General features: G+C 44.1%; 1 protein-coding gene across 1 annotated transcript in view; it reads left to right on the forward strand.

The window, feature by feature from the left end:
* TNPO1 (transportin 1) overlaps positions 1 to 26,211 on the forward strand; it is a 685,264-nt gene that overhangs the window by 105,628 nt on the left and 553,425 nt on the right. The window contains 1 exon segment of the mRNA XM_029574697.1: positions 4,538 to 4,613. Coding sequence (XP_029430557.1) covers positions 4,538 to 4,613 — 76 coding nt within the window.

Below are 26,211 nucleotides of genomic sequence, written 5' to 3' on the forward strand. Positions count from 1 at the left end.
AATGAAAAAAACAGACCAGAGATTGGGGATCAAACAGGCCGTAGCTTTATTGCATAACAAATCAAGTGCCCGAGCTCAAGTAACTTACATAGGCCACATTGTGCACCTGCCATCAACCAGCAAGATGCACAGATCCAGGCTAGTTATCCTCCTCATTTACATTTGCAAAATTTGCACCTACAACCCCCACTGCCACCCAGCAAGGAGTCATGCAAATATACCTCCGCCACCAGCAAGGAGCCTCATGCAGGACAATTGCACCCAGTTGTCCTGCCTGTAATTCCGACCCTGACACCTGTCGGGTCATCACACCATTCAATATCACATGTCTGGCCCCCACACTCAGTACCTCTTCTTTTTGATTGTTGCCAGTTAAATGCTTCACTCCCTTCAGGGTTCAAGCCTGCTGTGCTGCATAACACAGTCCAGGATCACCAGACACTGTTGCTTGCAGTCAGTACTCCTCGTGGCCAGGCTTCATTGGCAGCAGCAGCCAATGACAGGGACAGCTGGGCTCAAGTCCCACCCACCAAGCCCAAAAAAGTGATTGACAGCAAAAATCACCCAATAACCTACCCACGAACTAAAAAAAAATAAAAAATAAAGTGAATCTCTAGGAAAAAAAAAAAGCCCAAAATTGCTTTGGATTTGACCGGGCTTGAGCGACACACCTGCACGCTGCAGGCGTCACACTAAAGTGTCGCGACACACAGTTTGGAAAGCTCTGTCTTAGTGTATAAACAATCCAAGGGAATCGTGCAGAAAGGATATTAAAGATCCACACTTTAGTCAAATAGTTGTAGTAATTATTTAGTTGGTACGGCAACTCCACAGTTTACATTAGGCATATCATATTCCAACAAGTCCCCCTACACGGAACCCGTGTTTCGCCGTGAGAATGCATCGGGAGGGACAGCAGTAAAATTAACAATTCTGCAAAAAGTAAAAATACAAAGAGATATGGAAACAGAAATCACGATGGGAAACTTCTTAAATTAAGAGTTTAGACATACCTGACAATTTTCTGCACATAAAGTGACTAGGAGTGCACAGGTAAGGTAAAGGTAAGGTAAAACAGTGGTCCCTTTAATGCTGAAAATTTGTCTCGAAAAAGCGCCAGCCAATCAGAGGTGACAAAAAATGAATCGTACGTGACAGGAGACTGCAGAACAAAACTATGTGAAGAAACCCCATTCGATTTCTTGTTCAAGCTGTATGGAGCAATATTACCATTTTTGTTCCCTACGGACTAACATCTCAGAAAAATCCCCCCCCCCCCCCCCCCCCCCCCCCCCCCGGCGTGAAGGAGACAACACATCAACACTGCTAGACTGGTTTTGACACTGCTGTAATGTGTCCCTGAAGGTCTCATCCATGCTTCTGTCTTTCACGTTGGCCTTCAGTGGTCAGGCTCGTTCTTTGAGAGTCAGGAGCTCTCACCAATAGGTAGATAATGTGGCACTCTGTGCAAAGGCCTCCATGTCATTACTGCATTTCTGGCTTCATCTTAATTTGTTTTTTTTAAAAGCTGATTAAGGAGTGTGTGTGTCTCAATGTAAAGATTTTTAAATTAAGTGATCTGTAAGAAATGTTAGTGAATGAGCGATATCAGGACTACAGTTAATTGCTAAAATCAAGGTCAATTGAATGTTCTAAGTCAGTAATTGACTCTTATTTTGTAGAATTTTCTCCCGATGGGAACAATCTATATAACAAAATGTGACTGATGGGTGAGCAATAGGGAGGGTGGCTGTGTGGGCACCAAATTTGTGACTAGTTGCCCAGAAACCAGTACTCTCATTTTCTCCAGTCAAGTGATCTTTGCAAACTTCCAATTTGAACAAATAAATGCCAACTTTTACTAGCTCACAGAATTAATTCAAAGTCTATTCTATGAACACACACAACGAACACTAGTAACACTCCATCTGGAATTCTGTCTGTCACGAATCTTCATGGTCCAGGAAGATGAGCCCCTCCCCCCTGTTTCCCATGCAGTATTGGTATTAGCACTTTTTGAACATGCATTAAAGCAGTGGTTCTCAACCTTTTTTCTACCAGGAAACACCTGGGAGATGACTTACTATAAGCATATGCTCTGCATCCACATAGTCCCCCTGCTTCCAAACAATGGGTGCAGAGCAGAACTAAGACTTTTCCCTGGACAATTCACCATACAAAAAAGGATATTCTGATTCTGGTGTCATTTTAATAACAGCATCTCAAACTCTGTTACCAGGTGCATTGTAAAATAATACAAAACCCCCACTCTATATGTTTAACAAACCTACCATACATCGGCAGCACTAACTCCAAGAAATGAGGCAGCAGTTCAGCATCAGTGCAATATATTGAGAAAATAGAACAAAGAAGGCTGATACAAACCTCTAGTAAAGTACCCCGTCTCAGTCACACACAGAGCAGAGACATCTGCCTTCACCAAATATAGAATAAAAGTCCACAAATTACAAATGTGCAAACAAAACCTGGAATAGAAACTCCAAGACCACCTCTGCAAGCAGTGCAAAACTGTAGACTAGAAACAAAAATATATTTCCTCCTAAATTAAGCAGACTTCAAAGAGAATAAATGCATATTCTCAAAATTGACATAGTATGGCCCTTGTACCCGGTCACTCTCCTCCATGCTCCCATCACCCCTCACTTCTCCCAACTGCTCAATCATCCCTTCACTGGCTCATATCCCTGTGCTTCCTCTCTCGTTCAACTTTCTGCCCTTCCCTCTCCCCTTCCCTAGCCAGAATACCTCAGACCACCTCTTTCCTATCCCTTCTTGCTCAGCATTCCCTGCTTCCCTTCCCTCATCTGCCACTCCGTATCTCCTCTTGCCTTCTTGCCCAGCAGACTCTTGAACTTCTGTCTTCCCACACCTTCCTGCCCAGTAGATTTCCCCCTCCTCCTGTCTCCAGCCAGCAGAAATGACTTGTCCAATCCAGACTCTCCCTCCCTCTTTATTGGCAACAGATGAGGGCAAGAAGCATTGAGGAGAGGAAGATGAGGCAGCGGATCTACCGAGCACGCACCTGTCTCCCTTATGATCCTGCTTTCACATCCAGGTCCATGGGATGAAGACTGCATCAGTAGCCTCACTGTCAGGCCAGGCAGAGAAAGATAAAGTTGGTCTCCTGCCAGGCCCATATGAACAGGAGTTGGTGATATTATGCGCTGATCTGGGAGAAGGAGGAAGGACCAACCTCCCTCTGGCTAGGAAGAGAAGAAGGAAGCAAGAACAGCTTCCTGTCAAACCCAGTAAAAGAGAAGTCAGCCACCTTCTGCCCAGACTGAAGAAGAAAGATCAGTCTTCTGCTGGCTCTGCATCACACCTGCTGGGACTTCACGACACACTAGTGTGTCCCGACACGCCTGTTGAGAACCACTGCATTAGAGAATGATCTAAGCACTGGGTCAGAGTTGCCATCACCAATGCATTAACATGGTTGATAGCCTTGCAAACTGCCTCATCAAAGTTTTAGTTGAAATCGTTTTCAAAAAGACCAAAAGGTCTAGAACACCTTTGGTCTTACCCCATCTTCTAGAAGAATTCTCATCCCTTGACCTTATTTGGGGAGATGTTCATCGAAGTGCTATGCTAACTTTAGACCTGTTATGGGCCACATCTAACTTACAACCTGCCTAAAATACTGCACACTCAGATTGTCTTTAATCAATTTCTAATAAACCCCCAGAATGGAGGACAGTCTCCAGTGTTGCCTTATTACTCTATAACTGGTTCAACTGTCATCCAATTCTGTCATCCAATTCTTTTATTAAGACAATCTAACTTACCCAGTTAAGTTAACCAGATAAGGCTGAATATCGCTACATAAGCAGCTAAGTTAGCTGGATAAGTAGTGCCACCCAGTTAACCCCACTGCTTATCTACTAACTATATGGCTAAATGTTTATCTGGATATTCCATGGCAGCTAGTTAAGACTGACTTATCCAGCTATCTGGCTAAGTAGCATTTGAATATGGCCCCTATGAACTTTAGCCAAAATGAAAGGCCGGTAAAGCTGCAGGGCAGCAGGAGGGAAGTAGTTGCAGACTAAATGGAATTTGAAGATCTTACCTCTACCATAATATACCATGTTTCTGTAATGAAGCGTATATTTTTTTTAAGCCTAAAATATGCCAAAGATTTATTTTTAAATGGCTGACTTTAAAATTGATAAGACTTTTTTTTTTTTTAAAAGTAAGATTAGAGGTAGCTATTAGTTAGATCTGTGTTTGAAATCTGGCTGGTTTTAATTTTGTGAATTCATTTGTTTGAGGACGTGATGTCTTTGTTTATGCAGAGTTAGCAACTGTAGTGGTCCTGGTTCAATAATTGATAACATGAGTTTTTGAGACCTCATACATCCCTTCCGAAGGCTCAAAAGCATACATGCAATATTTGGATTTTTTGTATATCTTCCTTTTAAAAGGTATCATAGCCAGCTTTTTTTTTTTTTTTGTATGAATATATTTTTCTCCTAGTGGATGATAAAATGGTTTCCTTAACTAATATTACTTTCAGAGACTGGAACAGCTGAATCAATATCCAGATTTCAATAACTACCTGATTTTTGTCCTTACAAAGCTGAAGTCTGAAGGTAGGTTTTTCATAGCTAATTTTTCTTGTCTTAAATTGTGGCATAAATAGGATAAAGCATATTTTATTGTAGATGATGTCTAGTAGTTTGTAATAACTTGGTAAGTATTTTGTATAAAATGTAAACTAGCACAATTTTTTTTTATTTTTTTTTTTACTGAAGACAAGCTGTTTAATTGATGCTGATATACATGCTTTATAGGAAATTCTTACGATATTTTCAGGGAAGGATAGCATGGTTTGTGCAGGAGGAAATCTTTTTGAAGTTATGGATGTTTTGAAGGACCACAATGCAAATGAATTTTTTTTCCCTCTACTGCAGCCTTCAGGCTAGCCTCCCCTTTTTAAGGAGTCTGGAACCTAGGAAGCATTTTTCTTAAGGTGCTTCCAGAATCCAGTTTGCCCCGGCAGCAAAAGGGCTTCCATTAAGAAAGAGAAGCCATAAGCCCCACACTGCTTCTCGGGTAAAATTAGTGACAGATAAGATGGCGACCGAATGAGATGCCGAAGAAAGCAGGTCTGCTGAAGCAGCATACATTTTCCTCGAATTTAGATTCCTAATTCATGAATGCCACATACGAAACGAAAGGCTCAGCTCCGTGAGAGCCAGCCAGTTATGGAATCTTCGGAACAACAAAGTACTATACCTGCCTTCTTCGCAACGATGCCGAATCAGCCGGGAGCGAGTGCCGCGAAGGAGCGGGGAGTGGAGCGAACGTCCCCCGCCCAGGCAGAAGAAATCTCGTTGAGTCCCAGCACGCCTGAGACGCCGTCCTCACCTCTGTAAGAGAGCGAGTACCGGGAGTCAACACCAAGAAGTTTGCCCCTAAGCCAGGAAGGAGATGGAGGTCAGAGTCTGGCAGAAGCGGGAGGAACAACTCAGCTCGGAGGGTATATACCTCCTATGCTGAGAGATATCCCTGAAACATCGCCGCAGAGTATTTCACGGGACACTGTATCTGCAGCAGCAAGAAAGGATGAGTCAAGTTTAGAATTAACCCCCTTTCTAGTGAAACCCGGAGTAATAACAATGGAGAGCCTGTGGGAAGCAATGGCTGCTATCGAGTTAGCCATTGTGAATTTGTCTAAAGTTTGTACAGACTCTAATAAAAGAAGTGTTGAGAATGAGAAAAGACTGGAAACTCAAGAAAAATTACGAGAAATGGATAATAAGATTAAGAATATTGAGAAGCAACAACTAAATATGATTCAGTATGAGACTGTGATTAATAAAAAAAAAAGTTGAAAATATTGAGAATTCGCTTCGAACCCTAAATGTGAGGGCCCTTAACTTCCCGGTCATACCTCAAATGGCGACCGAATGAGATGGCATACCTCAAATGGCGATTTGTTCAAGAAATATTTAATGGAATTGTTGAAAATACCAACAGAGGCATAGCCATTAATTTTAAAGGCTTACTATCTACCCCAAAAGAGGAAGTCCGACCAGGAGAAGGAAGAGCCTCAAGTTCAAATCAATATTTCTGATTCTATAGAATTATCTATAGAAGATCCTGTTACTACTAGGGCTGTGTTATTTGTGACTTTTGCGTTTATCACAGAAAAAACAACGTGATGAAGATGTTCTTTTGCGAGAGATCTGAAAAATATTTTGGTCAAAAAATCTGGCTATTCCCTGATATTACTCGGCTGACACGAGAGGAGGAAAATGTTTATTGAATTAAGGACGGAAGCTTTAACCATTTGTTCTAAATTTGTTATTCGCTACCCATGTAAATGTGTAGTAAAATTTCAAAATTCAAATTATGTATTTTTTGAACCTTCCCAACTGTGTTTCTTTATTGACTCACACAAGGTAGCTGCTATGGCAATACAGTAGGCAAAATGTAGGCATTCTCTCGATCGTCATAATTTCTTTTTTCCTATTGCTTAAGATTCGTTCGCTCAGAGAAGTATGTTTTGTATCTGCCCCCTAATTTCTTATTAGTAGGATATTAACATAGTACTATTATTCTTTATACAAAGTTTGCTTAATTTTTTTTCTGCTATTGTTAAAATTATCTGATTTTTCTAATCACAATGTTTTGTGTAAAAATTTTAAAATGCAATAAAGATAAAATAAAAAAAAATTAGGAACAGATTTTTGACTGAATCTGGAGGCTATCACCAGCATTCTGCTTGTGCAGATAGTGGATACAGTAGATTTAAAAGATTTAACTGATCTGATATGAATGCAATAGTTTTAAGGGAGCAATTGCTTTCACTTTTGTGAGCTAATAAGTTTTATTGTAGCAGCATAAGTATACAATATTCTATATAGTATAGATATTTTCTTTTTTTGTTTTAAAGTTGTTACAGAGCAAAGCACTGTTATGAAAAATGAGAAGAACTCGTGTTATCTCAGTCAATGTGCGCTTGTCAGTTATGCAATGCCAAACTAAGCCAGCTGAAAAGTAATGACAGTTTTATCTTACCCTTAGTGGTTGGTAGGTCATACTCTTGCAGACATCCAGGACCTGTCTCAGCATGCCATGGGAAAAATCCAGCAAATCCCTGGCTGGCAGATGACAGGAAAATTAGAGCCCAGAGGTTTCACAGATGTCTCCGTGAGGTATGCCAGCAGGAACAGGGTAAAGAAGTTCCTAGCTTCTTTACCTTGGTCTTTAGGTCTTTCAGAGAATAAGGTGGCAAAGCACTTACTCCCAGGTTAAGGAGCAGGATATGTTGGACAGAACAGGTGTAGTGAACTGCAACAGTCAAAGTTCTGGGGAAGAAATCTCTTAGGAAAATATCCTGGAATAATTTGTGGGGAAAGATCCACAGTCTGTAGAGCTCAGTCCTTTTCTTGGTTCAGAACCTCGTATATTCAGTTCCATAGGATCCAATGTTGATCTTGATTGGATGTTACCACAGGATTGGTGGGATGCAAATGACATTGCCTAAGTCCAGATGCATATGAATATTATCACCAATGGATAATAAAGTATATCAGAGGACACCTGATGAACAATACACATTTCATGGCTAGATACAAAGTTTTCACCAAGGATATTTTCACAGCCCATACCTCCATGAATGTCCCAGCACATTGGGAGGTGCAGAAAGATGTCTGATTATAGAAGAACAATTGCAGCTGCTTCCCTGTGTGAATCACTCATGAAGTTGCCAAGATCATCATGTCTGAAGATTCCATCTTTGTGTTAGGCCTGCATGGCTGTAGGCTCACGTTCAGTTATGCACATCCTTGTTTACGGTCTTTGGTTTTTACCCTACAGGCCCTTGTTCCAAAGGGCCTCCTAGTCAGTGGGAGATTAAGTTTATATAAAAACTGCTAGCACACTGCAACCTCTGACAGTTGTGCTGTTTGGATAATTTGAGGGCCATTGATCATGCCTATTAGAAATACCTCCAGATTGTCCACTTAAGGGAGCATTGTCTCAAAAACATTAGGAACTGTTCAAGTTAGAAATCTTTCTTAAAGGCCAAAATGGACTAATGTTCCATTTCCTAGCGTGTAGCAGATGGACTCAGGACCAATGGGTATAGTGTACACCTCAGCAGTTGGAGACGGATCAGATTTCAATCTGACGTCAGCCCCTAGTACATATACCCCTGCAGGAAGTGCAGCTCTCCAGTATTTTCCGTCTCCATAGCAGTTAGGGACTATCTGCACACTCTCGCAGCGTTAGAACCAATTCAAGAAGAAAACCCAAATTTGAAGATGAAACCTACCTCCGAAGACTAGCCCCGCTCTCCTGCGATGATACCCTCGGGTCCCTCCCCCAGTTGAGATTTCCCGAGGTGATTTCCGTCGTCCCTCGGAGGTGAGCCTCTGTCTGGCAGCTGAATCGCGGCGAGGACCTAGCCCCCGATCCCAGGTGCGGCTGAGTGGCAGCGGGTGCCCCCTCGAGCGCGGCGGTGAAGGTATTTACCCTCTCCCCCCCGCAGCCGGAGACAGCCCGGAACGAAACCGGGAAGCGCGAAGACAAGGTAAGGTAGAAATCTTCAGCGTTTCAAATGACTTTTTAGTTTTCTTAGAAGCCTTTCATGCGGGACTACTGAATGCCTTCTGAAGATCCAAATACACATCTACCGGTTCACCTTTTTCCACGTTTATTCACCCCTTCAAAAAAATGTAGGAGATCTGTCAAGTAAGTCTTCCCTTGGGTAAATCCATGCTGGCTTCTTCCCATTAAACCATGTCTATCTAAATGTTTTGTGATTTTATTCTTTGTAAGTTTCCACGATTTTTCCCGGCACTGAAGTCAAGTTCACCAGCCTATAGTTTCCCAAAACACCCCTGGAGCCATTTATAAATATTGGTGTTATATTGGCCACCTGCCAGTCTTCAGATACAATGGATCATTTTAATGATAGGTTTCAAATTAATTAAAATAAGTCTGAAATTTCATTTTTTAGTTCTTTCAGAACCCTATGGTGTATACCTCCCAGTCCAAGTGATTTACTACTCTTCAGTTTGTCAATCTGGCCTACCACATCTTCCAGGTTCACCAGGTTTTGGTTCAGTTCATCTGAATTGTCACCCTTGAAAACCATCTCCGGAACGGGTATCTCCCCAACATCCTCTTCATTAAACATCAAAGCAAAGAATTTTAGTCTTTTCGTGATATTTTTACCTTCCCTAAATGCCCCTTTAGCCCCTCGATCATCTAACAGTCCAACTCCCTCGCAAGCTTTCTGCTTCAGATATATTTTAAAAAGGTTTTATTATGAGTTTTTGTCTCTACGGCCAACTTCTTTTCAAATTCTCTCTTAGTCTATCTCAAATGTCTTACATTTAACTTGCCAATGCTTTATCCTATTTTCTTCTGATGGATACTTCTTCCAATTTTTGAAAGAAGATCTTTTGACTAAAATAGCCTCTTTCACCTCACTTTTTAGCCATGCCAGCAATCATTTGACCTTCCTTACATAAGAACATCAGAAGAACATAATATGCCATACTAGGTCAGACCAAGGGTCCATCAAGCCCAGCATCCTGTTTCCAACAGTGGCCAATCCAGGCCATAAGAACCTGGCAAGTACCCAAAAACTAAGTCTATTCCATGTTACCATTGCTAGTAATAGCAGTGGCTATTTTCTAAGTCAACTTAATTAATAGCAGGTAATGGACTTCTCCTCCAAGAACGTCTCCAATCCTTTTTTAAACACAGCTATACTAACTGCACTAACCACATCCTCTGGCAACAAATTCCACAATTTAATTGTGCGTTGAGTAAAAAAACTTTCTCCGATTAGTTTTAAATGTGCCACATGCTGACTTCATGGAGTGCCCCCTAGTCTTTCTATTATCCGAAAGAGTAAATAAACAATTCACATCTACCCGTTCTAGACCTCTCATGATTTTAAACACCTCTATCATATCCCCCCTCAGCCGTCTCTTCTCCAGGCTGAAAAGTCCTAACCTCTTTAATCTTTCCTCATAGGGGAGCTGTTCCATTCCCCTTATCATTTTGGTAGCCCTTCTCTGTACCTTCTCCATTCCAATTATATCTTTTTTTGAGATGCAGCGACCAGAGTTGTACACAGTATTCAAGGTGTGGTCTCACCATGGAGCGATACAGAGGCATTATGACATTTTCCGTTTTATTCACCATTCCCTTTCTAATAATTCCCAACATTGTGTTTGCTTTTTTGACTGCCGAAGCACACTGAACCGACGATTTCAATGTGTTATCCACTATGACGCCTAGATCTTTCTTGGGTAGTAGCACCTAATATGGAACCTAACATTGTGTAACTATAGCATGGGTTATTTTTCCCTATATGCATCACCTTGAACTTATCCACATTAAATTTCATCTGCCATTTGGATGCCCAATTTTCCAGTCTCACAAGGTCTTCCTGCAATTTATCACAATCTGCTTGTGATTTAACTACTCTGAACAATTTTGTATCATCTGCAAATTTGATTATCTACTCGTCGTATTTCTTTCCAGATCATTTATAAATATATTGAAAAGTAAGGGTCCCAATACAGATCCCTGAAGCACTCCACTGCCCACTCCCACTGAGAAAATTGTCCATTTAATCCTACTGTTTCCTGTTTTTTAGCCAGTTTGCAATCCACGAAAGGACATCGCCACCTATCCCATGACTTTTTACTTTTCCTGGAAGCCTCTCATGAGGAACTTTGTCAAACACCTTCTGAAAATCCAAGTATACTACATCTACCGGTTCACCTTTATCCACATGTTTGTTAACTCCTTCAAAAAAGTGAAGCAGATTTGTGAGGCAAGACTTGCCTTGGGTAAACCGCTCCAGGGGCGATCCGGGAAACTACAGACCGGTTAGCCTGACTTCAGTGCCAGGAAAAATAGTGGAGTACATCTGGGCTGCACTTCTAAGATTGTTTAAAAAAAAAACCAAAACAACCATGCCCCACGCCTGTTGCACACAACCTATGTAGCTAGGGTTGTGTTTTTTTTTTTAAACAATTTTTTTCATTTCATCAATGTTTCCCTTTTGAAAATTTAGTGCTAGAGCTGTGGATTTACTTACTATCTCCCTTCCAGTAAATTCAAATTTGATCATATTATGATCACTATTGCCAAGCAGCACCACCACATGGGACTGCCTCAGTATTGTAACAGCTTAAGAAACCAATTCCAAAGAGAGGAGAGGATGAATATGTGGCCGATTTATCCTGCTGTCCACCGACTTACAGGTAAAACAATTTAGTTCTCTCCAAAGACAAGATTCAACTGTCACACAAATGTGAATCTCTAGCTAAGGTTGCCCTCCAACAAAAAAAGGAAGGTGAGCAACAAAAAAAAATGCCAACAGGAGTTTTTACACTCTCATGGAAGACAACCTCACCAAATCAACTGACATGTCGGAATTCAGGTTTGAAAAAACAATAAAATCTTAACTCGCTGACTGAACTTTTAAGTCTCAAAGCTGCTCTTAGATGGGCTGCTACTGTAGCTGACATTATGAGGGTAATTTTCAGTGTGTATAAATCACATTCACCCAAATGTGCGTGCCTAAAGTTATGCCTCTTTTTATTAGCCATACAACTCCATTATCTCCACCCAAAGTACAGTTTGAATGCCTACTTTATAAAAAGTATGAACATACTTTATGTGCAAACTAATTGACATGTGCACAGGCCGGTATATTAAAGTTGACTGATGCATGTGTGTACCTTGCTTTTGAAAATACTTGTGCATATACTTCCAAGAACCAGATCACAGACAATACCAGTCGGCCAACACCTTCCACCACTTGCCCCAGATCCCCCCCCAAACACTTCAGAGAAGTCAGATTTAAATTTCCATGACTTGATTAGCAAGTGTAAAAAGCATGCACACATTTGATGACTTATGCATGTACTTTGATTAAAAAAAAATAGAATTGTAGATAAGCAAACTACAAATGTATTTAAGTGGCTTTCAAATCATACATTCCCATCACACATCAGCAAACTTAAAACAAATGTAACATTGTGTGTACTTTCTGACCCCACCTTGGTATACCCTTGCAACACCCTCTTTCTCCATCCCTACTTTCCCCATGCAGCATTAGTACACACATGCTCGAAAACCTCTGTAAATGTACTTGACCTGCATGAAGGCACTTACACGCCTCAACCTCGCATAAGTATCTGAAAAATTCACACCTATAAGTTTTGACTTTCCCTTCTAAAGTTAAGCCTTCCTGGGCATAAGAAGGAACTGCAATCTGCCACACAATTAGACCAACATCGTCATGGCCCGCACAAAGTGAGTTTTAACTCTGCTGGCCAGCAGAAGGCCAGCTTGCACAGACCTGTTGGAGGTCAAAGGAAATAACTGGTGAATCAAAGGATTTTGGCTTACTCCAAGTAGAAGACGCACTGCGCAGGGGAAGAATGCTGATCAGAAGATTAACTGATTAAGGTGGCATTCTGACAATACCTTATAGGCAAACAGAGCTACAATGGGCGTGCTCCATCCATGAAATATCTTGTCTGCTATTCCCCTATCCAGGGACTTTTGAAAAGTTCCACATACCAACTCAATCTGTACAAGATAACAGTAACCTCACCCACCAGATAAGTGGCTCAGAAGACCAGTCTGTGAGAGTGCCACATCTGGATAGTTTCCTGCTACGGGAGGTACAATCCCTTCCTCCTTCCTTGCTGATGTAGAACATAGCTACTTGAATGTCTCTCTGGATAAGGACATGTTCTGTGGACAATGAAACCCTGAAAGCCTTCAGAGCACATTTTACTGCTCTTAGCTTGAAGAAGTTTATCTGATGAAATTCCTTCTGAGAAGACCAGAGGCTTAAAATGGAGAGCCTTTGAGCTCCCCAACCCAAGTTAGCAACTGCAACATTTTTCTCCTCTTCAATGGCAGGGAGAAAAAGGAAGTTTGATTCAGACAACAACCAAGAAGGGCCCCAAGATCCAGGGATGTGAGAAACTCTCCCGCTTGTATTGCCCTTATTACGGAGCGTAGGGTTTCTATGCGAAAGCGGGAAATCCTCAGGTGGCGGTTGACCTACTTGAGGTCCAGGATGGGCGTGAATGTCCCCTCTTTCTTGGGGATGATAAAATAAATGGAATAATGCCCAGTATTTATTTCTTGTGGAGGCACTGGGATTATGGCCTCGAGGGCCAGTAGTCTGGTTAGTGTAGCTTCCACTGCTACTCTTGGCGAGGTCGTGGCAGGGAGACTCCACGAACTTGTCCAGGGGTGGGGTTCGTAGAAAATCCAGATAGTACCCCTCCTGAATGATGGCTAGGACCCACTTGTCCGAAGTTATCGTGACCCATCTATGGTAGAATAGGGCTAGTCTGCCCCCTATGGCTTCTTCCCTTGGATGGGTCTGCTGAATCTCATTGTGGGGTACAGCTGGGGCCTGTGCCAGAGTTGGCTCCCCTCTTGTGCTTGGTCCGAAAGGACTGGTTCCTGCCCGTAGGGTGGGGCACTTAATAGTTGCTTCTGTATGGACTGAAGTGCTGTGAACTTCTGCCCCTGTCCTCTGGTAGGCACAGCAATGTGTACTCACCCCATTTTGTTGGCCAGTTTCTCTAGTTTGCTGCCAAACAGGAGGGATCCTTTGAAGGGCATCTTTGTGAGGCAAGTTTTGGAAGATGTCAGCCGACCAGTTTAGGAGCCAGAGTTGCCTCCTGGCAGCCACCGCAGATGACACTTCTCTGGCCGCCATGCGCACCAGATTGGAAGCAGCGTCCGCAAGGAATGACACTGCTGGTTCCATGACTTCTCCAGGGGTATTGATCCTGGTCTGAGATAAGCAGGCACGTGTCACTACGGTGCAACAGGCTGCTATTTGTAGGGATATAGCGGCTACGTCAAAGTACTGTTTAAGGATGGATTCTAGGCGGTCATGTGCATCTTTGAGCGTTGCTCTTCCCTCCACTGGGATAGTGGTGCGTTTTGAGACCGCGTAGACTATGGCATCGACTCTTGGGCATGTGAAAAGATCTTTGGTTGCCAGGTCCAGGGGGTCCGTGGCTGCCATGGCTCGTCCCCCTTTGAAGGTGGACTCTGGAGTGCTCCATTCCAGGTCAATTAGCTGCTGGGAAGCTTGTAACGGTGGGAAGTGGCAGGAGGTCTGGCAAAGGCCCTCCAGTATGGGGTTTGTCTTGGGGGGGAACCCCCCCCCCCCCCGAAGCATCTGGGCCCGGAATAGCGAGCTCCCTCAGGCTGTGGGTGACCAGGTCAGGGAGCTCGTCCTTGGTGAAAAATCGTCTCATGGTTCGGTGAGGCTCTGTCTCCGGGTGGGGGGAGCTCCCCTTCTTCTAGGGGCTCTGCTTCCTCTTCAGAGCTGTCTGTGTCCCCATAGGTGGGGCTCCCAGGTGGTGGCAACCTTTGTCTAGCCCTCGAGGGGCCCAGGACATAAAGGTTCTCTGGAGGATGTGGCTGGTCAGCTAGGGGTTCTATTTGCATGTGAACAAAGGTGTGTAGCCCTTTGAAGAACTCCACCCATGAGATAGACGCTGGATCCAAGCTGAGGGGCGTTGGGTCCCTGGGGGTCTCCATTTGTGGGGATGTCCCGCTGGGCATTGCCAGGTCTGGGGTACCCACTGAGGAGCTATTACATGGTCCTGGGTGGGACTGGCCCTGGGCTGGATCTCCCAGGGCCTCCTCGCACTGAGTGCACAGGGCGTTGGCCTCCTCGCTTTGTGCGGCTCTGATATGGCATGCTGGCCAGAGACTTTGAGCCTTTATCTCCGTTTCTGGTGGTGCCATGGTTGTTGGCGCGTAACCTTTATGCGCTCCGGCGCGTCTAGATGTGCGTGTGGGTTGTGTGCGCAGTTGTGCGCCCAAGTCGAGGTTATGCGCTTAGCCCGGTAGGCGCACGTGTACGCTCTCTCTCGACGCCCTTCTACTGCTGCTGGGGGCTTGCGTGGCTGCGGGCAGGTGAGCAGGGGCTGGGGGAAAGTTTGGGACTGTGAAATTTCGTCTCTCTCTACTGGGGCTTGGATTGGGTTGGTTTGGTTCGGGACTGGGCAGCTAAGTGCGAGAAGCATTTTTTTTTCTGTGGATTGGGTTTGTTTGGGTTGCGCTCCCTGCCTCCGATCGCCGGCTGCTGGGGCTTGCTGGTGCCGGGCGCTCAAGGCAGCGGGGTCTGTAGGAGAGCCATCCACTTCCCGGTACCTGTCATTTCAAACGTCATTTGAAATGACAGGTACCAGTGCACCCAGGATACTATATAGGCGCTGTATAGCACCTATACAGTAAAATGGATTGCGCTTCATGGACGCGCGTTGGACGCGGCTTGCATTTGCATGCCATTTAAATACAGTATCGAGCGGTAGGTGATCTGAACTGTGTGTGCGACAAACGCAGGTGCGCCGGGCACTAACGCACCTCCTTTTACCGCTGCTTACTGTATCGGCCCAAATGTTAGGAATTAATAGGAAGGGAATGGCAAATAAAACGGAGGATATTATAATGCCTCTCTCGCTCCATGGTGAGACTGCACCTTGAATACTGTGTGCAATTCTGGTTGCCAAATCTCAAAAAAGATGTAGTTGCACTGGAGAAAGTGCAGTGAAGGGCAACCAAAATAAGGGGCAAGGAACAGCTCTCCTGTAAGGAAAAGCTAAAGAAGTTATCACATCCCCTCTCAGACTGAGAGGGGATGTGATAAGTCTACAAAATCATGAAAGGACTTTAGGTTAATGTAAATGGGTTATTTACGCTCTCAGATAATAGGACTAGGGGGCATTCCATGAAGTTAGCAAGTAGCTCATTTAAAACAAATCGAAGAAAATTCTTTCACTCATTGCCAAAGAATGTGGTTACAGCAGTTAGTGTAACTGGGTTTAAAAAAGTTTTGGATAAGTTCCTAGGGGAAAAAACCCATAAACTGCTATTAATTAATATGCACTAGTAGCTTGAGATCTGTTTAATGTTTGGGTACATGTGACTTGGATTGGCCACTGTTGGAAACAGGATGCTGGGCTTGACGGACCCTTGGTCTGACCCAGTATGGCATATCTTATGTTCTTATATACCAAACAGGAATTCCTGCTCATGCCTGTGAAAAACTGTTGTAACCCCACTCCGGTGTACCTGTTCTGCACAGGTAGGGCCATAAACTTATTTATAGTCTCTTTGGGGCAGGAACCCAGGCTAGCTGTAGTCACTGTCTCTTTTCTCCCTAAGGTATGGTGTGTGTGTTGGGGGAAAATGCTATCTTTCAAGACCCTCTGTGTTGATTGTATCTCTAGTTCAGTGGTTCCCAACTCTGTCCTGGGGACCCCCCAGCCAGTCGGGTTTTCAGGATATCCACAATGAATATGCAGTCACCAGGATGGGGTTGGGAACCACTGCTCTAGTAGGTCTGAATACCCCTTGGTAGAGGAGTATCCTCTTTGAAAGTTCACACTCTGGGCCCATTATACAAGAACCTCTCCAGACTCCAAGGTGATTTTTAAGATTAATCTACTAGCATATAAGCAGTGGTACAAGGGCACAATTGATGCAGTTCTCAGCCCCACAATTCATCTATTCACTTGACAGTTCTTTTTCTCAATCTGTGCAGGGTATCCCCACTTTCCAGGTAGTGGAAGAGTGTAGGGCCTGGGTGGAAAGGTACCAGTTTCTGTTTGTGGGAGGGGTTCCCCTCCAACCCTGGATATAAATAGGTAAAACAGTCTTGGCACAGAGTTGCTAATCCTCTCGCTCTCCCCTGGACGAAGACTCCTGTGTGGTGTTCTCAATGATTTATCGCTCAGTTTGTTCTCTTAATGTTTGGATCCCTTATGGGAGGAATCCGAATGGAATAGCAGCTTCTGATGTTCCCTTCAGGTAGGAAGGGGCAGCCAAACACTTTCTCCTGAGTCTTAAAACAAATTTCTTCCCTTGAAAAACAACTTAACACTGGAGGGTCCTAGCACCAGGTAACCAACACCTCCATCCTCATCGAGGTGTTAGAGGGGCAGGTTTTCCCTAACCTGGACAGCCGCAAAAACAGGGCTCCCAGAGTCCACGTGGTGCACGGGATCTCACTAGGTCTCCTATCAAGAAAATGTAAAACCCCTGAAAATATACCCAGAGGGATATCCCAACCAGCTAGCGAGTAGACTAGATGGAACCTCTCCAGACTGTGGTCAGCTTCCACAGGCTGGGTTAGCCTGCTTTCCCTGACTGGGCCTGAAAAAAACAAAAGCTAAGCTCCTCCTAACTCGTAAATAAATTATAAGGGACTGCTTACAGATTCCCTCTAGGGAACTGCTTAAACCTCTCAGGGAGACAGCTATTCCAGACCCTTCAAAGGGGAGGGGCTGCATCTGATTGGTATCCTCCCTCTCACAGACCTGCACTGCTTCTAACTCAAAAACAGGACTTACCCAGGGTTTATTGGTAACTCCCTAGTCTTTTCCAGAGCTATCTGAGAAATGCCCTGTCTGTGCAATCAGTGGTTTATTATCCCACTGTCCAGAGAACACGTCACAAGTAAGTAACTTAGTTCTACTGCAGCTTCCTGTTTTATTTAATGATGCTCAAGTCTTTTTGCAGTAGGAACTTTACTCAGGCTGTCACCGTTCTCAGAATTTTACTTGGTTTTCTCCTTTTCAATGGCTTCCCTTGCTCCTGCTGCCTGGCTTATACTGTCTTCCGAACATTTGGTGAAACAGCCTTCCACAACACCCTGAAAATATGAAGTAACCTTTCTTTCCCCCTTCATATACGTCATCCTCTTTCAAATACTAGTTCAAATCAAACTTTGAAATGTTTGTATGCTAATGCTAGAAGTCTAAGAAGTAAGATGGGAGAATTAGAATGTATAGCAGTGAATGATAACATAGACTTAAATGGCTTCTCAGAGACATAGTGGAAAGAGGATAACCAATGGGACAGTGCTATACCGGGGTACAAATTATATCGCAATGACAGAGGGGAGCACCCGGGAGGAGGTGTGGCGCTTTATGTCCGGGATGGCATAGAGTCCAACAGGATAAACATCCTGCATGAGACTAAATACAAAATTTAATCTTTATGGGTAGAAATCCCTTGTGTGTCAGGGAAGACTATAGTGATAGGGGTATACTACCGTCCACCTGGTCAAGATGGTGAGACTAAGAGAAATTAGGGAAGCTAACCAAATTGGTAGTGCGGTAATAATGGGAGACTTCAATTACCCCAATATTGACTGGGTAAATGTATCATCGGGACACGCTAGAGATAACGTTCCTGGATGGAATAAAAGATAGCTTTATGGAGCAATTGATTCAGGAACCAACGAGAGAGGGAGCAATTTTTGATCTAATTCTCAGTGGAGCACAGTCCAGATGTATTCCACACATTAAAAAAGGTGGAAAGAAGGCAGAACGATTACCGGCAAGGTTAAAAGAAGAGGTGAAAGAAGCTATTTTAACCACAAGATCTTCATTCAAAAAATGGAAGAAGGATCCAACAGAAGAAAATAGGATAAAGCATAAACATTGGCAAGTTAAATGTAAGACATTGATAAGACAGGCTAAGAGAGAATTTGAAAAGAAGTTGGCTGTAGAGGCAAAAACTCACAGTAAAAACTTTTAAAAATATATCCAAAGCAGAAAGCCTGTGAGGGAGTCAGTTGGACCGTTAGATGATCGAGGGGTTAAAGGGGGACTTAGAGAAGATAAGGCCATAGCGGAAAGATTACATGATTTCTTTGCTTAGGTGTTTACTAAAGAGGATGTTGGGGAGGTACCCGTAATGGAGAAGATTTTCATGGGTAATGATTCAGATGGACTGAATCAAATCACGGTGAACCTAGAAGATGTGGTAGGCCTGATTGACAAACTGAAGAGTAGTAAATTACCTGGACCGGATGGTATACACCCCAGAGTTTCTGTAGGAACTAAAAAATGAAATTTTAGACCTATTAGTAAAAATTTGTAACCTATCATTAAAATCATCCATTGTACCTGAAGACTGGAGGATAGCAAATGTAACCCCAATATTTAAAAAGGGCTCCAGGGGCGATCCGGGAAACTACAGACCGGTTAGCCTGACTTCAGTGCCAGGAAAAATAGTGGAAAGTGTTCTAAACATCAAAATCACAGAACATATAGAAAGACATGGTTTAATGGAACAAAGTCAGCATGGCTTTACCCAGGGCAAGTCTTGCCTCACAAATCTGCTTCACTTTTTTGAAGGACTTAATAAACATGTGGATAAAGGTGAACCGGTAGATGTAGTATACTTGGATTTTCAGAAGGCGTTTGACAAAGTTCCTCATCAGAGGCTTCTAGGAAAAGTAAAAAGTTATGGGATAGGTGGCGATGTCCTTTCGTGGATTGCAAACTGGCTAAAAGACAGGAAACAGAGAGTAGGATTAAATGGGCAATTTTCTCAGTGGAAGGGAGTGGACAGTGGAGTGCCTCAGGGGTCTGTATTGGGACCCTTACTTTTCAATATATTTATAAATGATCTGGAAAGAAATATGACGAGTGAGATATTCAAATTTGCAGATAAAAAATTGTTCAGATTAGTTAAATCACAAGCAGATTGTGATAAATTGCAGGAAGAACTTGTGAGATTGGAAAATTGGGCATCCAAATGGCAGATGAAATTTAATGTGGATAAGTGCAAGGTGATGCATATAGGGAAAAATAACCCATGCTATAATTACACAATGTTGGGTTCCATATTAGGTGCTACAACCCAAGAAAGAGATCTAGGTGTCATAGTGGATAACACATTGAAATCGTCTGTTCAGTGTGCTGCGGAAGTCAAAAAAGCAAACAATGTTGGGAATTATTAGAAAGGGAATGGTGAATAAAACGGAAAATGTCATAATGCCTCTGTATCGCTCCATGGTGAGACCGCAGCTTGAATACTGTGTACAATATTGGTCGCCACATCTCAAAAAAAGATATAATTGCAATGGAGAAGGTACAGAGAAGGGATACCAAAATAAGGGGAATGGAACAGCTCCCCTATGAGGAAAGACTTAAGAGGTTAGGACTTTTCAGCTTGGAGAAGACACGGCTGAGGGGGGGATATGATAGAGATGTTTAAAATCATGAGAGGTCTAGAACGGGTAGATAAGAATCGGTTTTTTACTCTTTCGGATAATAGAAAGACTAGGGGGGCAGTCCATGAAGTTAGCATGTGGCACATTTAAAACTAATCGGAGAAAGTTCTTTTTTACTCAACGCACAATTAAACTGTGGAATTTGTTGCCAGAGGATGTGGTTAGTGCAGTTAGTATAGCGGTGTTTAAAAAAGGATTGGATAAGTTCTTGGAGGAGAAGTCCATTACCTGCTATTAAGTTCACTTAGAGAATAGCCACTGCCATTAGCAATGGTAACATGGAATAGACTTAGTTTTTGGGTACTTGCCAGGTTCTTATGGCCTGGATTGGCCACTGTTGGAAACAGGATGCTGGGCTTGATGGACCCTTGGTCTGACCCAGTATGGCATTTTCTTATGTTCTTATGGTTGCTCCCTTACGTTTTGGCTGTAATTCACCTTTCAACTTTTCTGTTATCTTTTTTTTTTGTAATTAAACGTTTTTTATTTGGACAGTAATAAATGTACACGCCAATCATGTGTCTTACAACTACAGCCCCCAAGGGCGATCTGATATCCAAACATTTTCAGGTAAACTCCCTCCCCATCCCTTCCCTCCCCCCCCACCACAATTTCAGTAAACAGTATCCCCACAATAATGAACCACATTAATGAGCTATAGTAGTAACATTACTAGAAAACATTACCAATAACCAGACAGGTTATGAAGAGATAATTCACAGATCCCAAAAAAGATCTCCAAATAGTACCATACGTATTAGTTTGAACTCAAAAACCATTTACATAACAACAAGAAGTTGTAGATTATGGAAACTAGTTAGTGTGAAGGAGAAAACCCAGTAGGATCGGGATCGCGAGGGGCGCGTTTCCCCCCCGAATCACGTTTCAGAAGCCATTGCTCAAAGGGATCCCAAAGCCGTTCACACTGAACCACCCGATCCCTCCGATAGGCAGAAATTTTCTCCATCGTACGAATGCCCTTGAGCCTGGTAATAACCAGTGTCAAAGGCGGGGATTCCCTCTTTTTCCACCATTGAGCAATCGCCGACCTGGTAGCTATAGCCAGATAGCGCAATAACCGGGTATTATGCAGGTCCGGGTCCTCTTTCCAAAGTCCCAAAAGCCATAATTCCGGACTTAAGCGTGTTTCTTTTCCCACCAATTCAGTAGCTAAGCAGTGTATCTGAGCCCAGAATGCGCCTAGAACAGGACACAACCACCACATATGAATAAAAGTCCCCTCTGCAGTGTCACAACGCCCACATTTAGCCGAGAGTGCCGGATACCATTTTGCTAGAGTCACAGGACATAAATGCCACCGATATAATATTTTATATTCATTTTCTATCATGGTGGTGGACATAGCATGCCTCCCCAAACCCAAAAAACAGGTGTTCCAGCGGTCCTTATCCCAACTTCCTCCTAAGTCCCGTGCCCATGCCTGAAGATGTGAGTCCTGATACACCTCAGTATCTTCCAGTAATTTGTATATTTTGGACATCAATTTAGGAGGTTTTTTCAAGGCAATACAAAATTGCTCCATCAGTGAAACCCCTATCCGCAGATCCCTAGAGACCTCCAGCTTTTGTAAAAAGTGACGAACTTGAGCATAGGTTAGGAAGTCCCCCTCCGATAAACCAAAATCCCTCTGAAGTTGAGAAAAGGTCTTCACCTTCCCTGTTTCCCACACGTGATGGACCCGGTAGAGTCCCTTTACTGCCCAATTTCGAAAGTTCCGAGAACCCCGCCCGACAGGGAAGTCTATGAGGTCACAAAACCGGGCCGGGAAAAAGTATCCCCTCTTCCCCGTCAGATATTCCCGCCACTTATACCACACAGTCAACGTACATCGCAGAGATGGCAGAATAGTGGAGTCCCTATGAGGTGGCGGAGTCCGCTCCCAAAAGATATTTTCCGGGACCTCTTTCCCCAATCTCGCTTGTTCAATGAGTATCCATTGCTTCTTAAGCCCGGGAGTATGATAGTCCACCACCGCCTGTAATTGGGAAGCTACATAGTACTTCTGGATATTGGGTACTCCTAAGCCACCCTTAAACCGGGGCCTGTATAACACCTTCCGGGCTATCCTAGGTGGTCTCCGTTTCCAGATATAGGAAAAGAGTTTTCGTTGAAGGCCTCGCAGCCATTGGTCAGTAAGTAAGCAAGGGAGAACCTGAAACAGGTAACTTAATCTGGGGAACAAGTTCATTTTCACAACCGCTATCCGTCCCATCCAGGAAATATGATACCTATCCCAGTATTGCATATCTTTACAAAGTTGACTAACAAGAGGAACATAATTAGCTGTAAATAGATCTTTACGATCTTCCACCAAGTTAACACCCAGATATCTAATAGGGCCTTTTGTCCATTTGAATGGGAACATAGATTGTAAGATGGAGCTTTGAGCTAGTGTAAGTCCAATAGGGAAGAGCTCGGACTTGTCCATATTGACCCGAAAGCCAGACACTCCCCCAAATCGTTGCAGCACATTAGTCAAAGCCTGAAGGGACCCAAGAGGATTCCCTACCGTGAAAATAATGTCATCGGCATATAAAGAAATTTTATATTGGGCCTCAGCTACAGAGATCCCCTGGATATCCGTCGATTGGCGAACCATTTCCGCCAAGGGTTCCACACTCAACGCGAAGAGCAAGGGCGAGAGTGGGCAGCCCTGTCGAGTGCCTCGATGTATAGTAAACGAGTCACTGTATCCCCCGTTGATCTTAATACATGCCCGGGGGTCCCTATATAATTCTTTAACCCACGTCAAGAAATAGCCCCCTACTCCCATTTTTTCCATTACAGCAAAAAGGAAAGGCCAGTGCACCCTATCAAAGGCCTTCTCGGCATCTATAGTCAAGAGCACTGCTGGGGAAGAGTCAGATTTCACTATCGATAGAATGTTTAATATTTTCCGTATGTTATCCGAGGTGGATCGCCCTGGCATAAAGCCGGCTTGATCATCTTTAACTAAATCAAGAATGACCCCCCGTAGACGGTTAGCCAGTATCTTCGCAAGAAGCTTTAAATCGATGTTAATCAATGATATAGGGCGATACGACCCACAAAGCATAACATCTTTGCCAGCTTTAGGTAGAATGGTAATTCCCGCAGTATTCCCATGAGGTAATAACTGCTGTCCCCCCCGTAAAGCGTTAAACATATCTTTCAACGGATTCACTAACAGACTCATAAATTTTTTATAAAAGAGGGGGGTGTACCCATCTAACCCGGGTGCCTTCCCCTGCTTCAAAGACTGAATAGCCTCTTGGACTTCTCTAGCCAAAATAGGAGATCCCAACCGTGCCCCAGCTGCACTGGACAAAGTAGGTAAAGCCAAGCCATCCAAGAAATTTGCTATATCTGCAGCCGAAACCGCATGATCGGTAGAGTATAAACCCTCATAAAAACTTGTAAAACATTTTTTAATGTCGGATAATTTGGTACATACGTGCCCCTGACTGTCCTTAATGGTATGGATGTGGGTCTGTAATCGTTGGCCTTTCAATTTGTGAGCCAACAATCTACCCGGCTTATCCCCTTGCTCATAATACAATTGCTTGATCAGATCCAGCTGAAAAGCAATCCGATCAGCGTCCAAGTCCTGGATGCGCCTACGAATCTCGTCCAACTTCTGGAGGGCCTGAGAAGACTGGCCTTTCTTATGTTCCTTCTCCCACGCAATTAAATCCACTAGCAATTGGGTCCTAAGCATTTCCTTCTGCTTTTTATGATAAGCCCCCAGACTAATGAAATTACCTCTCATAGTTGCCTTTAAACCCTCCCACACTGCCACCGGTGATACCGAGGTATCCGAATTATTAGCTATATACTCCTCCAGTTGAGCTTGCAATTTGACCAAGTACTTTTTATTTTTGAGTAAACTATCATTAAGTTTCCAATATTGGAAGCTCCGGCTCCTAGAGGGCAGGGCCACCTCCCACCAAATGGGGGAATGATCTGACCATGTGATAGGGTCTATGTCAACCTTTTGTGTACGGTCACTCAATGCCTTGTCAATCAGAAAGTAGTCAATCCTGGAGTAGGAGGCATGGGGCCGCGAGTAAAAAGTATAATTCCTACTATGAGGATAGCAAACCCGCCAGATGTCCACCAAATTCCAGTCAGTCAGCAACTGACGCAGATATGTCCGGTCCCGGGCATGGGTACTCCCCTGCCCAGAGGAAGTGTCCGCGGCTACGTCAGGGGCTAAATTAAAGTCTCCTCCCATGATTAAATAGCCTCCGTCTAATTGGTGCAGTTTCTGATTGATTTCGGTAAGCAGAGCACCTTGCCCCTGATTCGGACAATACACATTAACCAAAGTAAATTTGCAGTTGAGGATTTCCACCACTAAGATTAAATATCTACCTTTCGGGCCCACCACCGTTTCAAGCACCTTTTCCCCCAAATTATTAGCAAACAAAATTCCAACCCCACTATACTTGCTATCAGGAGTGCTTGCAGAGAAATAACTATGGGAATAAAGCCTGGGACGTAGTAAATGTTCATGTTTGCGCCTTAAATGCGTCTCCTGAAGAAAGACCACAGATGCAGCATGCCGCTGTAGCTCATTCCCCAACTGTTGTCGCTTCATTGGCGAGTTCAAACCTTTTACGTTGAGGGAAAAAAATTTAAGAGACATCAAAACCAACGTTCCCCCTCACCCTACCAGTTCTCCTGTCTAGCCAGCGAATCATAATGTTATCCATCAATGCAGCTGTGTATACCGCCAAACCCCAACCCCACACCCCCCACCCCCCTCCCCCCCACCCTCTCACACATACAGAGTTGCCCAACATGGGTCGGACTCTGAATTGAGGAAGCCCCATCCAATCTCCCCCCCCCCAACACGCACACAGTCACACAACTTTCATACCCCATAACCCACATGTGTAGATATGAACGCCTGTTAAACCGGGAACCAAAACACAGCCATGAGAAGTAGGTAGCCCCTGGGCTTGCCCAACCCAGAGGAAGGAAACCATATCATAAGGAACGTAAGCGGCTGCAAACGAAATGAGTAAAATCCATTTTAAAGGTACGGTAGAAAAAGTCAGGGTGGAGCCTGGCCGCTCCCAGCATCCAGCGCAATCGGCGACCGCCGAGGTGGGTCAGGATCGGATGTCCTCTTCAGGCGCCGTCCCCCTTTGCCCGCTCTCTGCCATCTTGCTTGTTCCACTGCCACTCTGGCGGGCACACTAGGATTCTCTGGGCACGGAATCTCTAATCCCACCTCTTTAAGTATGCTCGCCGCTTCCGCCGGGGTCCTTGCCCTCGAGGTGATCCCCTTGATGGTGAAAGCAATACCACAGGGATATAGCCATCGATACCGGCAATGCTCCTTTCTCAAAGCCGCAGTAACCAGATTAAATTCTCTACGCCTCTTCAGCGTCGCAGGGGCAAGGTCGTTGTAAATAGTGATTTCATGCCCGTCCCATTCAAAAGCGTCTAATTTCCTGGCCGCTTTCATTATCTCCTCTTTTAACACATAGCTGTGCAGGCAGGTTACTATGTCCCGGGGTGCATTACGCGGGGCCGCCCCCAGCGCCCTATGCGCCCTATCTACCACGATATCTGGGGTTACCTCCGCCAAAGTAGCCGCCCCCGAGGCCGAGGCCGCAGCCGCTGTAAGAAGGGCCTTGCAAATTCGCTGTACTATCTCCGATGCGTTAGCGTAATTGGGGTCCTCAGGGAGCCCTCTTATGCGCAGATTATTACGCCGTGTGCGGTTTTCCACATCTTCAAGCTTTAAAACTGTTTCGTCCTGAAGATGTTTTAGCTGCTCAACCTCCGAGGTCAGGGAAGCCAGCCTCATGTCATGCTCCTCCAACAGCGATTCTCCGGTCTCCACGCGATGGCCTAAATCTTTGACGTCAGTGTGGAGATCAGCGATGGCCTCACGAAATTCCGCCGTCATATTTTTAATATCTTGTTTTAGATCCATGAACCAAAGTTGTAAATCCTTTTTGAGAATGGGCTCATCGCCCCTTTCCTTCTCTATTAGGTCCTGGGATTGCGTAGCCGCAGGCCCCTCGATGCTGGAGCCGCCACTCGACTCGCTCAAGGCCGCATATCGGGATCCGCCGGAATCAAAAGAAAATTGCTGTAGATCCACCGCTTTTTTC

Source organism: Rhinatrema bivittatum, chromosome 1, assembly GCF_901001135.1.
Source record: "Rhinatrema bivittatum chromosome 1, aRhiBiv1.1, whole genome shotgun sequence".
In the NCBI taxonomy this organism is placed as follows: Eukaryota; Metazoa; Chordata; class Amphibia; order Gymnophiona; family Rhinatrematidae; genus Rhinatrema; species Rhinatrema bivittatum.